The sequence below is a fragment of the Rhododendron vialii genome, chromosome 7a (genome assembly GCF_030253575.1).
Source record: "Rhododendron vialii isolate Sample 1 chromosome 7a, ASM3025357v1".
Classification (NCBI taxonomy): Eukaryota; Viridiplantae; Streptophyta; class Magnoliopsida; order Ericales; family Ericaceae; genus Rhododendron; species Rhododendron vialii.
In genome coordinates, this window is record NC_080563.1 from 22,320,529 (window position 1) to 22,338,561 (window position 18,033).

General features: G+C 37.9%; 2 protein-coding genes across 3 annotated transcripts; one reads left to right on the forward strand and one right to left on the reverse strand.

Moving 5' to 3' along the window:
• The first annotated feature begins 3,404 nt into the window (after positions 1-3,404).
• On the forward strand, positions 3,405-14,655 carry LOC131334139 (uncharacterized). Of its 2 annotated transcripts, XM_058369016.1 has the most exons (6): positions 3,405-3,764; positions 4,610-4,744; positions 4,858-4,925; positions 5,667-5,822; positions 8,680-8,931; positions 12,918-14,655. In XM_058369016.1, exons 2-6 carry the CDS (start codon positions 4,684-4,686, stop codon positions 13,260-13,262), a joined length of 882 nt encoding a protein of 293 aa, XP_058224999.1. In that variant the 5' UTR covers positions 3,405-3,764; positions 4,610-4,683; the 3' UTR covers positions 13,263-14,655. The 2 variants fall into 2 exon arrangements, with proteins under 2 accessions (XP_058224999.1, XP_058224998.1); XM_058369015.1 differs by lacking the exon at positions 3,405-3,764 and having other exon boundaries at positions 4,419-4,744.
• Positions 14,321-16,621, reverse strand: LOC131334140 (uncharacterized). Its single transcript, XM_058369017.1, has 4 exons — positions 16,488-16,621; positions 14,789-14,946; positions 14,602-14,710; positions 14,321-14,519 (listed from the first exon to the last, which is right to left on the reverse strand). Exons 2-4 carry the CDS (start codon positions 14,920-14,922, stop codon positions 14,418-14,420), a joined length of 345 nt encoding a protein of 114 aa, XP_058225000.1. The 5' UTR covers positions 14,923-14,946; positions 16,488-16,621; the 3' UTR covers positions 14,321-14,417.
• Positions 16,622-18,033: the final 1,412 nt, after the last annotated feature.

Below are 18,033 nucleotides of genomic sequence, written 5' to 3' on the forward strand. Positions count from 1 at the left end.
TAAGTACTAGTAGTAGGTAAGGCCTCCCTTTGGCCTAATGTTTTGGCGACTTTTTGGAGCGATTAAAGAAAATCTTTTTAATTTTTTTTTCTCGGCAAACAAAAATTGTTAATGTTTGAAGATAATACAAAGATTAAAAGGATCATGAACAAACAAAAGCCACTGAAAATGTGAAAAGCATGCACTACACCAAGACCAGAGATCAAATTCTCTCAGGCGACCAACACTGCTTATAGCGAAATTGTTTGAAATACCATATTCCTTCTTGGGGGACCGTGCCCTTAGGATAAAGCCATGGATGGTCTGGACCGCTGGAGTTTATTGTGGAACGCACCCCATCATTTTAGTGCACAATAACAACAACAATAATAGAGAAAAACGTGCTATTTTTTGGGTTAAAAAACAATAATTTTTTTGGTATAATGTTTAAATCATTTGATGCCAATTTAAAAGATTTCAATTAATTTTTTAAACTTGTGCAAAAAAAAAAAGTGCGTAGTAAGTGCACATTTTGAAAAATGCGGAGTCTGGAAAGAGTTGATGTATGCAGGTAAGGCCCCCCTTTGGCCTATTGTTTTGGTGACTTTTTTGGAGCGATTAATGAAAATCTTTTTCATTTTTTTTTCTTAGCAAACAAAAATTGTTAATCTTTGAAGATAATACAAAGATTAAAAGGATCACTAACAAACAAAAGCCACTGAAAATGTGAAAAGCATGCACTAAACCAAGACCAGAGATCAAATTCTCTCAGGGGACCAGCACTGCTCACAGCCAACGAAATTGTTTGAAATACCATATTCCTTCTTGGGGGACCATGCCCTCAGGATAAAGCCATGGATGGTCTGGACCGCTGGAGTCTATTGTGGAACGTGCCCCATCATTTTAGTGCACAATAACAATAACAACAATAGAGAAAAACGTGCTATTTTTGGGTTAAAAGACAATATTTTTTTGTGTATAATGTTTAATCATTTGATGCCAATTTAAAAGATCTCAATTAATTTTTTAAACTTATGCAAAAAAAAGTGCGTAGTAAGTGCATGTTTTGAAATATGCGGAGTCTGGAAAGAGTCGATCTATGCAGCCTAAATTTCCAAGCAAAGACATCTTTGTGTTTGAGAATTGAACCCATAACATTCATGCCACAATGTGGATGGCACTAAATCCGCCTTCAAATTTGTAAAAAAAATTTACAAATTATGAACGACAATATATCATGTTATGATTTGAAAAATAATATGACTTCCCTAACAAACTAAAACAATAACCAAGGGATCGGAGTATGAGATAACCGTCCTAATACTTTGAACCAATCGATGAGTTTGGGCAAGCCACAAATTTCACAGGACACATGTAGCCAGCCATTTACTATGGTGTAGACAGACCGAAAAGAGTAGAATTACACCAGTAGTATTAGAGGTGGGCAGCCCATCATTCAATATAGAGTTGGTAATGGGCAGGGGAGGTGGTACCCACCCTTATCTTTGGTTTGGAAAGCATTTGGATGAGGGGATTGTTGGGATTCCACCCAAGTGGGGTGGTGTGCGCGAAGCACAGAATCACTCCCTACCTTATTTCCTTACTAGTATTAGGGTTTTCATTTTGCCTATGTATTGATGTATATGAGAGCAGAGAGGTGTGTGACTGAAATCATGTGGAGGAGAGGGTGGGGTCGAGTGGGTGAGCCGGTGTGGCTCACCAGAGTGGTGGAGAGCCGGTTGTGCCTCTCCCGGAGAGATTTTTTCATCTTGTATTATTGTGTAAATAATATTAAGGGAGTTTTTCCTTATATCGTTATGTTGTTGAGTGACCTCGGATCCTAACGACTGGTATCAAAGCACAGGAGAGCAAACGGGGGTCACCGAAAAAAACATACGACCTCCATTGACGCACGATTTGTGCGCCTCACAGAGACGATCACCACGGTGTGTGGGCGGTCGAGTTTCGTCACCGGAAGAAGTCTCGCAGGCGTTCGTGGATTGTCAGACACGAATTACGGCATCCCAAGGTGTGATGCGGGCGGTCAAGCAACGGAAGATCGCGGATAGAAATGGGTCTGCTGAGGACATCTCAGGTTTGAGATGTGGAGCATCCAGGTTTGGATGCGGGCACTTCGGACGGGGTGCGAGCACTCTGTTGAGGGGGTGCTAAATATCGACGAGATGTCGATATTGCAGCCGGACAGCGCTGCGGGTTCAACTACGGAAGATCTAGTCTTGCAGGGAGACACTCAGTCAGGCGTGTTGAGGGGGTGCTAAATATCGACGAGACGTCGATATTGCAGCCGGACAGCGCTGCGGGTTCAACTACGGAAGATCTAGTCTTGCAGGGAGACACTCGATCAGGCGTGTACTTTGTGAGGGGGTGTCGAGACGTTGACTAAGGTAGTGATAACAGACGCTTGCTAGAGTAGCTGAACGGTTTGACGATTACCCCACTTGGTTGGAACGAGGTGATTGTTCGGATTCCACCCAAGTGGGGTGGTGTGCGCGAAGCACAGAATCACTCCCTACCTTATTTCCTTACAAGTATTAGGGTTTTCTTTTTGCCTATATATTGATGTATATGAGAGCAGAGAGGTGTGTGACTAAAATCATGTGGAGGAGAGGGTGGGGTTGAGTGGGTGAGCCGGTGTGGCTCACCGGAGCGGTGAAAAGCCGGTTGTGCCTATTCCAGAAAGGTTTTTTCACCTTGTATTATTGTGTAAATAATATTAAGGGAGTTTTTCCTCATATTGTTATGTTGTTGAGTGACCTCGGATCCTAACAGGGATAAGTTATGTGGAGATGAGTTTATGCGGGCGAACGGGGGCACACGTGTATTATTTTTGAATGGGTTTCGGGGTGTTATTAATGAATACTCTCTCCTCATCCCCCCTCCACTCATCTTATTCCTCAATTTCAACTACAAAATAACATTATCCTTCTATTTTGTCTATCATCCAAACAAAGTACTATTTTATCTTTTTTTTTTAATATATTATCCAAACCAACTACTTTGTCATCTCCCTCCACAAAAGTCATGTCAATATAGGTCCACTATCCATAAATAATACATTCTACTATCTTATACCCTTCCATAAATAGTACCCAAAAACTAATTCTACCTCCAATCGGACCCTTGGCTCTAAAAAGCGGAACTAGAAATAAAGTTACAATAAAATAATTAAAATGTAGAAAAGAAATAGAGTTTGAGTCATGGGCTTCTGAGCTTCTCTCTCTCGGAACAAATAGGAAAAGTCTAGGGAGCATGAATCCAACCCACGACCCAACCCATGATGCTGACGTGGAGGGTGGGTTCCACGCCACGTCAGCAACAACCCCAAATTAAAAAAAAAAAAACCAAACACACTCAAAATTTCCCCCACCCAGATCTGAATCTTTTAGAGAGAGAGAGAGAGAGAGAGAGAGAGAGAGAGGGGAGAAGGAGGAGGTCGACACCCACCACCGCCGGCCTCACCCCCAACCCTTCGCCCATTACCCCCATATCCACAACCACGTCACCGCCCGTCTCCACTACCACATCCACCGTCGGTCCACCCGCCTCTTCTCCTCCTACCTCTGCTTCCACCTCCACCAAAATCCTAACACCCGCCGCACCGACTCAACCGACAGCGGCATAACCCTCCCCCGCATGATGACACCAAGGACGACCAAAACGCCATCGTCGGCCTCAACCCCACGTCACCACCACCGGATTCACCTCTGGCGACCAACCCTTCGCCAAAATTGACGCACCACCACCGACAACAATCCACTGCCAAGGTCTCTCTCTCTCTCTGTAAAAAAAAAAACCTAGGTGGAGGGGGGGGAGGGAATTTTGAGCCTTTTTTTTTCTAATTTTGGACTGTTGCTGACGTGGCATGGGACCCACCCACCACGTCAGCATCATGAGTTGGGTTCATGCTCCCTAGACTTATTGCCAAATTATTCCACCAAAATAATGTGGCAATAGCATTTTCTAAATAAAAGTGAACTTGCCTTATTTGTTCCAACAAGTCTAGGGAGCATGAGTCCAACCCATGACCCAACCTATCTGGATATATAGCTCAGCCAAAATAGCATTTTCCATTTCATATCTGGATATACTATATATTTTGAAGTAATTCTATGGATCCCAAAAAAAAATTCTATGGATATACTATATATTAATGATTGAGATCTACTTTAATGTGTAAGACCCAAATATCGAAATAAATTTTAACCATTGATTTATTTTCAAAGACATTTTCGGAGAAACTTTTTGTGGTCCGTAGCATTCGTACTAGTGAAGGAGCCTAATTAAATCTGAGGTAAAACTTCATGTGAATTGAATCCACAAGAGTAGAACATTTAGGTGTTCCAAATATGAATTAGGAGCAAACCCAAGTTTGATTCTTGTCTATAAATTTGCTTCATTAGTACCTCAATCCTCAATACTGTAGTTCCAAAACTCTCTCTCTCTCTCTCTCTCTCTCTCTCTCTCTCTCTCTCTCTCTCTCTCTCTCTCTCTCTCTCTCTCTCTCTCAGAGTAATGGAAACATCAGCCTCTAGATCTATTTTTGTATTTCTTTGTGCTCTCATGATCATCACATTCACCTTCCATGAAACGAGTGGTGCTTTACATGCAGAAACTCAACGCCAGATCAATCAGGCTAATAAGAACGGCCCATATTTAGGGTTGGTAATTCCAAACCTATTTGAGATGAACCCACTTCTTCAATCTCCCAACTTCACAGCTAGTGACCTCAAAATAGATTTTGCAGGTAAATTCGTAAAGAAAACTCCTACATGCAAGATACACATCTATTTTAATTAGTTTTTGCAAAATCAAGTGTGTTTGCTAACTTTCCCTTATATGCAATGCCCTCTTGTTTAGGAAGGAGATTTCGATTTGGAACAATCCACAAAAAGCAAGTCATATTGGTCATGACTGGATTGGGCATGGTAATCTTTTACTTTCATAAACAACGCTACAATCTGCGTCTACACAAAAAAAAAAAGTACGCACTTATTAATCTCAAAGATAGCTTAAGTGGCAATATAGATGAGTTATAAATTAAGCCAAGTATCCTGAGTTCGAAATTTGGCAACCTCTTGACTCTCGAGGCCAAGCCGCGGGAGAGAAATGTATATTCTCATGTGAATCTGTAGACCCAACATGGATGATCTATCTTTGACCGAACCGGGTGGAGAATAGTCGAGATGAGCACAAGCTGTTTTGGACACCCGGCCTAATCGTTGAAAAAAAAATTATGTATTCAAAAAATTGCACCCAAGTTTTGAAACCTCTGGACATGATTCTTTCACGCCAACCAGCTTGTAGCCCAATGACTCTTCCTCACCTCTTCCACATAGAAAGTGAGGGTTCAATTCTTATCAGGAACGTGAGTATACTTGGTGTGGTGGTGGATGCCTTTTGGGTTAGCCCCACTCGTTTGCCGCTTGGCGATATTCCTTCTCCATCCCCTTAGGAGTAGGCTAGCAAAGTGGAAGAAGAAAAAAAAAAAAAAAGAGTTTCTTTCACGAGTATACATGGCTCCACAACAACTTTGAATCTATACCGTAATTCCAGAAATTTGAGCATGTTTGTGACATATAGCATATTGTTTTGTACTATTATACATGCTAATTACAGTTAACCCCCTCTAATCTATACTTATTGTTTTGTATTATATACTATGATAGATAAATGCAGGTATAACTACACAGTTATTGTTGAGTTTATTCAAGATTGAGGGAATAGTGCATTATGGAATAGCTGGAAACGCAAACCCATCTCTAAATATTGGCGATGTCACCATACCTCAGTATTGGTCTCACACTGGTCTTTGGAATTGGCAGGTAAGCTTGATCACTGTTTGCACTTTCACCTTTTTTAAACACAAGCTACGCACTAATTTCAACTTAATTGGTAGTAGTATATTAATCAAAGGACGCGCGTGTATAATGCCACGCCCAAGTCATTTAGGGGTGTTTGGGAGATGCATTTTGCATTTTCTAATTTTCATTTTTGAATTTTGGCTGTTTGGGTGCCCCATTCTAAAACTCATTTTGGGAAAAGCCATTCATTGATTTTGGCAAAAGAAAACAGAATGGAAAATGAGGTCCGGAGGTCCTTTTCTCAGTTTTGGCTATTCCCATTTTACATTAAATTACCAAAATACTCTAAGCATTCTTACCTATTTACGTGTACTGTTGGACTTGTTCTACTTTTTTTATGAGGTTAGTGAATTGTTAAATTAAGATAATGATTTTTTTTTTTTCGAATATTACTTATAACATGGTAATATTTTTTCATTCTAAACTACCAAAAAAAAACATCGAATGTGATTACTGAGCATAATTTTTGGGCGGAATTGGAAGGGGATGGGAAATGGAACTTCTCCATTTATTGCTCAGACTTGAAATATGAAAATTCAAAAAAATAAAAGAAAGAAATATTTATACATCTTTTAACAATAATAAAGGCCAAGGGCAATCTGGTAAAAAATTAACCCATAATTCATTTTCATCATTCATCTACCAACACTATAACTATTCCAAAATACATTTTGCACGTATCTCCTAAACACTCCTATCGTTCTCAAAAATACATTCTGATCACAATCTAAAAAACTAAAAAAACAAAAAACAAAAAATGAAAAACCAAAAAGTAGGCTCTCAAATTATTAGTGCTATGACAATAACAATTTACCCTCATTTCTCTCTTTGTTTTTCACGTCTCTCTGCAAGGGCGGAGCTATGTTGGGGCCCGGCCCCGACTTCCGAGTGTCCGAATTTCAAAATCTTTATTTTATATACTTGCATTTGAATATTATATATTGATAATTAATCGTGTATGATTACTTATAATCTTAATAGTTTTAGTTTGATTTGATAAAAAATCAGATATTTTACATTCTCATTTATCAATTTCTTTCATATATAAAAAAATAAGCACGTGACAGTTGAGTAGCCTAAAGAAAAAAAACAAAATGATTGATATACTATAACTGCATTAAGTTAGAATCATTTCAATATATATATGTAATGTATTGAAAATCAAAAAACTTTATAATAAAATAAATATATGTTCTGATAAAAAAATACTCCCTCCGTCCCAAAATGTTTGTCCGGTCCGCAAAACAGGGTGTTAAAAATAATACAATTTTTGCAAGAAAAAATCAAAAAAATTTTAACAACTTACTAGATATCAATGAGTATTTTTAATTTGTGAAAAAAGTTTGAATTTTTTCTTGAAAAAATTGTATTATTTTTATCACTCCGTTTTGCAGACCGGACAATCATTTTGGAACGAAGAGAGTATATGTCTATTAAGCCGATTATTCGTTTACTTCTCCCATGTAATCACTTTCTCCCTTCTATAAGTTCTAATGTCAGCAACTTTATTTTCTCGCACATTTCATGCCCAGAAAGTCTACAGCCACCACCGCACGCCGTGTGGGCCCCACTCCGGACTTCGTACGGATAATCCGAGTTGTTCAATAATTTAAAAAAAAAATCGAGTAGGCATCGCGAAACATCAACTCGATTCAATATATGTAGGTGCGTGGATCAAACTTCTCATCTTTCTATACACCAAAAAACCAATCTTTCCATTTTTTTCGATTTTTCAAAGATGAGAAGCTTGATCCGAGCACCTAAGCATATGAATGGAGCTGATGTTATGCGGTGGCCATTTGGTTTTTTTTTTTAAATTATTGAACGGCTTGGATCATCCGTGCGGGACTCAAAATAGACCCACAAGACGTACGATGCTGGCCACCGCATTTTTGGTGCAGTGGCTGTAGCTGCTCTTTCATGCCTTCCTATAAACCCATATCAAGATCTGAAGATCGGGTCCATACGCTTTTCCGATAATTTCCCCTTCTCTTTAATCCTCGTACATAATGATCTTCGATCGGTTGCTGCCACCCAAATCCATTGACATCACCATTGAGATAGTCTGTTAATTTGTCGCTGTCACCAAAATCCATTAGCAATGCCATTGAAAAGGTCTGCTAATTCGTTGATTTTGAGAGTTCGTCTTCATCTCAGTACTGCGGGGGATCCACCTATTGACGAAATGTTATTGACGACTTGGTTGATGGCTAAGATAAGTGGGACATAAGTGTATGCATTACCGATACGGTGGGGAGGAACAATTATGAGATGATGAGAGAGAAAATGAGGCTTGGGGGTGGGGAGGTGCGGAACGTCCTTGGGGGGGGGGGGGGGGGGGTGTGTGGGCGAGGAAGATCGAAACACATGGATTCCAATAGAGAGCATTGAATGTAATTGGTGAGGATAAAAATGTCAAGTAGAGTACATGTTCGTGGCATTATAGAAAGTTATCATGGATCTAGTATTACCCTAATCCAATTTGAGAGGAAAATTTTAAGTGAGTCCAAAAAGGCAAATGTTATGGTGTCTCCTAAGTCCTACTATACCCAAAAGGAGACGCCGATTATACCTCCCAAAGGTTCTTAAAAGTTCGCAGCCTTAATGTTTCGTAAATCAAATTGTTAATGACAACAAACTTTTCATTAGCATCTCTCTGATTCGAGAACTCCACCGTCACACGGTCATCGTAATATATTAATCTAGATAAAAGTTTTTCTTGTGAACTGTTTCCCTTTATTAATTGCAACGTATATACGTTTGTTTGTATATAGTATGAAATTTAAGAAATTAAGGAGATGGGTAATAATGCATGTAGAGGTATGGAGATGGCCCTGAAGATGAACTGGCCCTTGAAGAGAATGGAGACTACACGAGACAAATTGGTTACTTAAAGTTTGCAAACTATGCTCCGAACGTGACTGGATGCAGCTCACATCACAATTTCCTGAACAATGTTTGGTACCAACCCGAGGAAGTATTCCCAGTGGATGGGATTCCAGAGGAAAGGGAACATGCCTTTTGGCTCCCAGTTGATGCCCATTACTTTAAAATTTCCAAAAAGCTACAGGTAATTATTAATTTATAAAGCTAGCTAGCTAGCTCGCTCTTGAGAATTCATTACGTACTTCTCCAATAATCTTCTTTAAATGTTAGGGTCACTTAACCTTAATTTTTTTTGATTCATCATATCATAACGGTTAAGATAATATGTTTCTCTTCCATTTAGCTAGTTAGCTAATAAATGTCCTGTTTTCAAGTTATATATAGTCCTGTTCATATGCACAAATTGTAATGCCCCTAATTTTGGGAACGTTAAATAGGCAATTTCATTGAAAAACTAAATAGAGTCTGGCTCAATATTACAACTTAACTCTCAAAAGAATACTTTTATTCAATAAAAGGAGGAAAAACTAGAGTTCCTATCTACAGCTCCGCATGTTCCTACATCCTAGCCAGCTCCTGGGCTCCGAAAGCCTCCAAGGTGTAGAGATCTCACTGTTCATCTGCGAGGTCTGACACATTATACCGGCGTCGCCACCAATATAATATGTCAGGGTCACCAAAGGTAACACCATGAGCTACAGGAGCTCAATAGAATAATCTATATCCACTAACCCTTAACTTACAAACAATAGATCATAAATTAACAATTCCACAAAGTACACTATATATTTGACAAAATGGTTAACAATGACACATCCATATTTACTATTCAATTAACGTTGGTGTCCGTGTTTTCTGAGTTTATCTTATGCGACTTATCGTAGACCGTGTCACAAATTTCCACGTTTCATATACCACATCATCATTTCCAAAATTGTTTTTACACACCCAACCTCGGTTCCGCCGTTCCGGTCTCCCGAGTATCCTCACAATGGTTCTACCGCACTGGGTTCCCATAGGCACACAAACTTTGCATTGGCTCTTCTCCGCGGATAACCAAGCCACACACCCAACCTCGGTTCTGCCATTCTGATCTCCCGAGTATCCTCACAATTGTTCCGCCGCACCGGGTTCTATTGGCACACAAAACACACACCACATTGCGGTTTACAAAACATTTCACCTTTTCAAAACACGCATTTTCATTAACCACACCCTAGGTGTCATGTTTCTAATTTTCTCGATTTTCGGTCATGTTTTCATGCATAGACTCTGCGGTAGGACTTTTCACAAAAGTAAACATAAATCATTCATTGTAATCTTGAAACTAAACTAGCAAGATCGTCCAACTCTCCATATTATTTATCATGCTCAAATCACAACTTAAAGCATAATGCCACATGTACGGACGCCTTTGGAGTGAAAATCACTTATGCTTTAGCACACCACAAGACAAGTAATTCTAACAATTATGTATACATACTCATAACTATCATAAGATCAAAATACGAATACTTCTAAACAAGCGATAAGTTTCTATCTTTCAAAATCCGTTCTTTCCTCTTTTGTGGGAAGTTCAAAACAACATATGTTTATTGAAGTAAAAATTGGTTATTCAACATGCTCATACTTCCATTAGCAAAATAAGTTTATTAACTATCATGCATTTCAAACATATAAGTAATATACAACTTTATATATACTTGGAGAAAGTAAGTAGAGACATTCTACGTTTACTTTAGAGATAATGAGGATGGAAAAAATCTACCGTTCTTGGCGGTAGATACGGCTATGGAAAAAGTAAGTACGTCGGACGGAGTAACTTCCTACGGTAAGCTTCCGGTAGCTTCGAAAGAAAAAGGTTTCTCTCAAAACTAGATCTTGACTAAACTACTTTAACTTTTGGATCGGGGGGGGGTGTGGTCGAGTGGTGGTTTAGTGGCGGCTTAGGATAAGTTTCTTGAAGAACTCAAGAACAAAGAAGAACAAGCAAGAATAAGGCAAGAATACAAGACTTTCTAGAGAGAGAAGTTGAAAGGTTTCAATGTGTGAGTTGAATGGCAAGTGAGAGGTCTTATTTATAGCAAAACTAACTTCTATTGCCCAATAAATAAAATTTTCCCTAGCAATTATTGTCCAATGGTTAAAAGGGTAATTATAATAGGTATGGTCTTGTCTTGTCATAGGAGGGGCTGCTTACAAGAAATATCAAAATTATGGGCTAGGTTTATGATTAAAGAAGCCTAGAAATGAGTTGTCAAGCTTGTGTGTGAAGTTGGCTAAAAGAGGTAGCTTAATGGAATGTACAAAACACATGCACACACACACTTCTCTCTCTCCCTCTCCTCTCTCTCTCTCTCTCTCTCTCTCTCTCTTTCTATATATATATATGCATTGTACTAGGGGGAGAGAGAGAGAGAAAGGCCGAGAGAGAGAGAGAGAGAGAGAGAGAGAGAGAGAGAGAGAGAGAGAATCTAGGAAAGTAAGTCTTGAAGGGTAATTATTAGGTTAGGGCAATAAGTCTAAGGTTAACATGCATGACAAGGCTAAGGTTGCTTCTTTTGGAAGCAAAATGATGGCTCCCTTTTGTCTTGTCAAATCTTTGTATTCTTTGGCATGTCTAGCTTTCATTATCCAAGGGATAAAGATTTCCTTAACGTTTATTAACCAATGGGTAGAGAAATAAATATGATAGGTATGGGCTTTGAATGATTAGTCATGGGGTATAATGATTACCTCTAATGGCCAAATGGTTCAATTAGGATTGGGGGAGGTTTACAAAGCTCAAAGATGGTCAAAAAGGTCCATCTAGGGTTAGGGAATTGTAACTAGGTGATTTGGTAGTTCGGTTCCTCCAAATAGTCGATTGAAAACTAATTCTACTTGCCATGTAGGACTTCTAATCAAGAAATATAATTTTAAAGGACTTAAATCTAATTATGACGGATTATAGAAACGGAATTTTAAAAGAAATCCAAGTAATTAAAATAAAATTTAAATATTTAGTGAAAATTTTATTTACTAAAAAATCAAGGTCGTTACACAAATGGCTTTATGGGACCCACTTCAAGATTCCACACAAACAATCCGGTCCGTTCATTGATTTTAAAATGCTTTTTCGAGCGACATTACAGAAAAGTAGCTCAATCGGATACATGTAAGTGCTTGATCTAATCTTTCAGTATTTTTCATTTAGAATTTTAGATATGAATGCTGAGTGAAACATTCAAAGATCAGATCAAGCACTTACAGTTATTAGATTGAGTTGATCTCTACTAGGGTCACTCGAAAAAATATTTTATGTCAATGAACAAACTAAATTGTTTGTGTGAGACTGCAAAGCGGGTCCCACAAAAATAACTAGTGTTTGCTTCTTTTCTTTTCTTTTTTTTTTTGATCATGTGCACATATAGTGTTTTCGCTAAACAAACTAGTGCTAAAATATCAAAAATACCGAAAATCCCGTTTAGGTAGTCAATTGTAGAAATAGGCTTGCTTTCTACCGTAAACATGCAAACCATAATAGTACTTGTGGGTATTCGTACCTTATTTTTAGGGAAAATGATGGGCCAGGACGTGTTTTGATAATTAATACCCGCCAATGACATGTTGAGAACATTTGTTAATGCTAAAGATATCCTTGACGGGTATTAATTATCAAAACATATCTTTGACCGTTATTTTTTCTTATTTTTATACGCAACAAAAAATGGGCTCAACTACCAGGCACCAGCCCAGTCCATCATATTGAGAAATTAATTTGGTTGTAAGTATTGGATAACGATGACAGCTTTGATCTCTCCAAAATACTAAATGAAAGAGGAAATGGGATATGATATCAATCACGAGCTAATTACATTAATCCAAAATAAATGACACATTTTTATGGGCTAATTACATTAACCCCTATGATGTTACTAATAATTGCCGGCAGAGTAAGTTGTCATCATCAATAGATCGATATAATAAGGGTTTTACAAACAAGATGTAATTAAGAAAATTTGTTCACGAAAATCTAAGGGGAGGCCAGTGTAACGAAGAAAATTAATGTGTTGCTCCTATATAGTACTATATTGATTCCTCTTTGACTGTCATGTCATGTCATCTGAAACTAAACAATTGACATGCACTACCTCTATCCTTAATTTGTTGTTGATCTCATCACTTCAGGGGTTGAAACTACAAGGCTGCCTAAACTCAACAACATGTCTGAGTAAGACACCAAAAGTGACTACAGTTCTAAGGGGTACTAGTGCTAGCATTTACCTAGACAATGCTGCATACAGGGGCTTCATATATCGTAAATTCAATATAAGCCCAGTCGATATGGAAAGTGCAGCTGTGGCACTCATTTGCCTTCAACAAAGGCTACCTTTCATCACTATTAGGGCTCTCTCTGACTTGGCTGGCGGCGGTTCTGCCCAGTCCAACGAGGCTTCCACTTTTACTTCTCTCGCCGCCAATAACTCTGTTACCGTTGTGGTGGAGTTCATCAACAACTTAATTATAAGATAACATCATTAATTTCATGATTCTCAAGCCAGTTTGGTTTCCATGCATCATTGTGTATATTTATGTACTATAATTGTCCTTTTACAATAAGTAAGCGGCTCAACAGCTAACGAGCTGTGCGATTTGTTTATCACTTATTTTTAAATAATAAATAAGTGAATCAAAAGACCCCTTAATTTCTAGAGTCTGTTGATTATTTCTATCATGCTTGGATTGATATGAGTAGAGATCCTTTTGGATTCATTTCTTTTGTGTTTGTGTTCCACCATTCTTTTTCCCAACTTGTTCTCCCGGGTAACATACAATAATATTGTCTGAGTTAATGATTATGATTTTTCTTAAGTTATGAGACATTCAGGAAAAAAAAAAAAACTAGTAGCAAACTTTTACCAACTTAATGTTGTTTGTTGGAAGCCATGGTAAACTTGATTCACAAAGTTGGTCAGAACAACTGGTGAGGCTATTGAATGCATTGGTTAGAGAGTTTTGTAGGTTGATTATTGAGGGAGACTAGGTAGGCACAAGTTTGTTGACAAATTAAGCCAATGTGTAATTGTCTAATATCTAGCTTATTTATATGTACTAGGTGCGTGCCAACGTGCACAGCACGTTAATCATGCCCGTTTTGTGGATGGGTTTGTTTTTCTGTTGAAATTTTGGATGTTGTTGACGATAGTGAAGCTTATATGAATATATTTGGTGAAGCGTCTGAATAGAAGTAGTTACTTGTAGTAGTTATGATTTTGATAAGTCTTTGTGTTGAACAAAAGAGTTGAGGTTGTTTGGTTTCTTGGATCTTGGCTACAGGGGTTTTTATATAATTGCCAAAGGGCTAGACAAAGCAAAAGGCAGAGTTTGTTCTACTTAGATAAAGCAAAAGTGCTTGGTCTGTGATTTCTTGATGCCAAAAGGTTATGAAGTGTTGGAGCTGGTGGAAAGTGATCATTTGTCTGTGCTGGGGCTGCTTGGAGTTTCTTCAGCTGTTGCGGAGGTGTCTGTTGCAATGTTGTTTGCTGGGTTGGAGGCTGAGCTGGTTGAAGTGTGGTCTGCCTTTTTGCTTCTTTTATTTGGAGTGTTTGGTGGTAGAGCAAGGAGTGCTTCTAAACGATCTGCTGCTTCTGTGCTGTTGTCAAGAGAGATGGCATGGACAGTGAATTTTTATTGACTGATTCCGGCATATTTGTGCATGTATGCTTTCAATGTGGCGAGGCATTTTTTTGGTTCAGCTAGCATATGAAGCACTGGGAGGGTGAGTTGTCCCTGTATTTAGTTGGTGGTTAGATAATTTTGTAATGTGAAGTAGTTGAGTTTGTTCTTAATGAATGAAGGATGTTTTTCTTACATTGATTGCATCTGTTGCTGAGATGTTATAGAACTCTGCTGCAATTTCTGAAAAGACTGTTGCTTCAATTGTTCCAGTTGGATCTGTGAGTTGGATGTTGAATTTGATCCTGTAAATAATGGGAATTTAGTGCAGTTATGTTGTTGCAAATGAGAAATGATATGAAGGTGGAGGGAAGGTTTTTTACTTTGTGAGTGCTGGGACTTTTTGGTTACAGTAGTTGCACCAGAAGTCTCCATCTCCATATGCATTTGTCGCTTTCTTGCAGATTGAACAAGCTAGGTAGTAAAAGTTTTGCGCAAAATCAGTAACTGTTGCCATGGCTTGCACATTGAGGTACTGTGTCTGCATAAGAGGAATATGAAAGGAAGCTTAGGGTTAGTTTGGTTAATGAGTAGAAAAGGTTTAAGAAAAATACATTGTAATAAGCTTTTATATTCCACAGCTTAGTATGTACAATGTTAGCTTATGCAGGAAAAGAACAAGATAAGAAGTAACAGAATTCAGATACAGAAACAGAATTGAGAATTCAAAGTTGGTCATGGAGTAATTGAGAGAATATTATTAAACGTAAAATCAATGGTTTCAGAATTCAGATATAGAAACTACAATTCTGACAGAATGAAACAAAGGTTTGAGTTGTTGAGATAACTGGAATTCTGGAATCAAGTGGAAGCCTCCAGAGTTAGTATTCCAAAATGATCTAAATGAAAAATATTTAGCTTTCATATCAGATAAGAAATGGGTTTTTTTTTTTTCGGTGTTTGAAGTTACAGATGATTTTGCATGGACAAAGGTAGGAGCAACACGTAATCAATGCAACACAATAGACCCTACTGTGAATATTTGGTTGAGCTAGATGATATTGTTCTATGTATCGATGTTCCGCAGGCAAATATAGAACTTTAGCTAGTAATTAGAAAGTAGCATATGGATTCATATATAGCAGGTCATGTGTGCCCATGATCATGCACAAGAGTATGAGCCCTTGAATAAGGAAGATGCAATTAAATAAGAAGATAGCTATACAACTTATTAGGTATGATTAGGCCATAGATCAAAGCGGTACTGCAGTAGCAGGAAACAGAAGCTGCTAGTTGCACTTGTTGCTATGGCTTTTATGGAAGAGGTGGCAGAAGTTATGATCATTTCTGAATTTGCTATTATGATACTTGGATGTTGCTATTTATTCTCTTTTCAACTCGAAAGTAATGGAGGGCTAAAAGGCTCAACTAATGTTATCATTCTTGTTACTCTCTTCCAACTCCTAATCTTACGAGGGCTAAGAGATGGTTCTGGTGCTGTTTTATAATCGAGTTCCAGGAGTGTCCCGAGCCTTGCACTACTCTAAATATTCTCACCAGTTACACAAGTTCTTCAAGCTAATTTAGAAAAGTTCCATGAGATTAGCCCCGGCAAAGTCCATTGGGTGGGGAAAACCGCCTAAAAGTCGCATACATGTATGTGAAAAACCACTTAATTTTCCTAAGTTATCAATATTTTTTGTTTCTGCAAAGTAAATTAATGGATAGGAACATATATGAACAGAATCTGTTTGTACCTGAAACCTAATCAGCAGCTATTAACAGTTATGCATTGTACGTTTTTTTAAAACTTGGTACACATACATGTTTTAACATGTCTGAACATTAATTTTCTTATCCTAATCCTATTTTTGTATGAGAAGATAGCAGAGTTATTACTCTTTGATGGAATAGCTAAGTGGAAATATATCTTTTTTGTAATCCTATTGTCTAATGGATAAATCTTACTACAAATGAGGAGGAACACTTGTATAGCTATGGAACTACTGATAGAGCAATAGATTTATCAGTACCTTTTCTACAGCTATGGAACAACTGATAAAGCAATAGACTCATCAGTACCTTTTCTACTGATATGGGCAGGTTAGCAATTTTGGTGGTATCATCTTCTGGATTTTCATGTGGTCTTGGTATCGGAACTTGTGCTGGTTCTGTTGCTGCTAATTCCCTGAGTTTTTCTGTATTTGCTAGAGCCCTGCAGTAGTTGGAAGTAAGTTAATAGAGTATATAGTTGGTATTCTCTGAATTGAGACAATAATATTGTGGTAGGCCTTGGATCGTTTAGGTATTTTAGTAGTTACCATGATTATAGTGCAGTTGCTTCTGGTATCAGTGTGTCAAAGATGAAATTTGATGTGTTTCATGTGGCAAGTGTCCGACCTGTATTTGCATATTGGTGTCAAAGTTCATGTGGCAAATGTGATATTTAGTGTTGTAAGCAAACAGTACAGTACCATCGTATTTGGAAGTTTTCAATCGCAGACCAATTGCCACTGGGAAAGTGCCTGGTAAATTTGCCGTTGCAGGTGCTTCATATTCAGAGAATTGGTCCCAGAGTGATAGAATTGAGGGTTGGAGGCTGGCAAGATTGTATAGTAATGTCATCAGCAGTGTTCGTTTTATAAGCATAAGTTAGTATTACTATTTTTATATACCATTTACGTTTGATCAACTATTCGGACATCCACGACATATGTATAGTTTATGTATTTGCGTGGTCCAACGTTCAGAATTGCAAACACCACATCTGCAATATGATGAAGATATGAATCATTTATTATTTATGCGAATTTGTTAGAATAGAGGCTTACCTAGTTTTGGATTGGGCTGTTTGATATGTGGGAGAGCGCTGATTGGAGTGAAGTTGTATTGCATCGCCCTCATTGTGAGTCCATCAATGTGCATTCCTTCAACTGGCGTGCGTGCATTGATTGCCAATTGGTTCTTATTTTCCAGAAAGCGGAATATATCCAGAGTTTTGGTAACAGCAGCATTTGTTATGGAATATGTATGATACAGTTTCAGTGAACTTTCTAAAATTTTGATGTTGTATCCAAAGATTGTAGCTTGCATTTTGTTTCCCTGTTCAATAGAGGAGTTTTTTGTGCTGTAAATTGATAGAGCATTTATATTTGCATGTATGTAGGAAATGATTATTGAATTTGCATGAGTGTTACCTCTTTGTCTTGCAACATGATCCTTTGATATAGGGAAGAGCTGGTTTTTGACATTCTTGGAATGTTTTTTTCAATCACCATAGCCTGCACTGTATAGTTTCTGCTTGTCAATGTGACATATTTCAGTGGTATGATATTTGGAGCCATCCAGACCTATCAAATTAAGATGGATTGGAACATATAAAGTCAATAATGAGATTAGAAATGAATAGGTTTTGAATTGAGCAGGATAGTATCTTGATTTCATTGTAAAAGTCACAATGTTTTTATACAATCACGGGAACTAAGTAGTGAATAGCATGGAATTAGATGCATAAATGAATGAATGATATGAAATATACCTTTTTGTTTGTTCACTATTTATGTATCTATGTTTTTTATGATAACTTATCTACTATATAACTATAAGCAATTAGCTTCGTCTAGGAGCT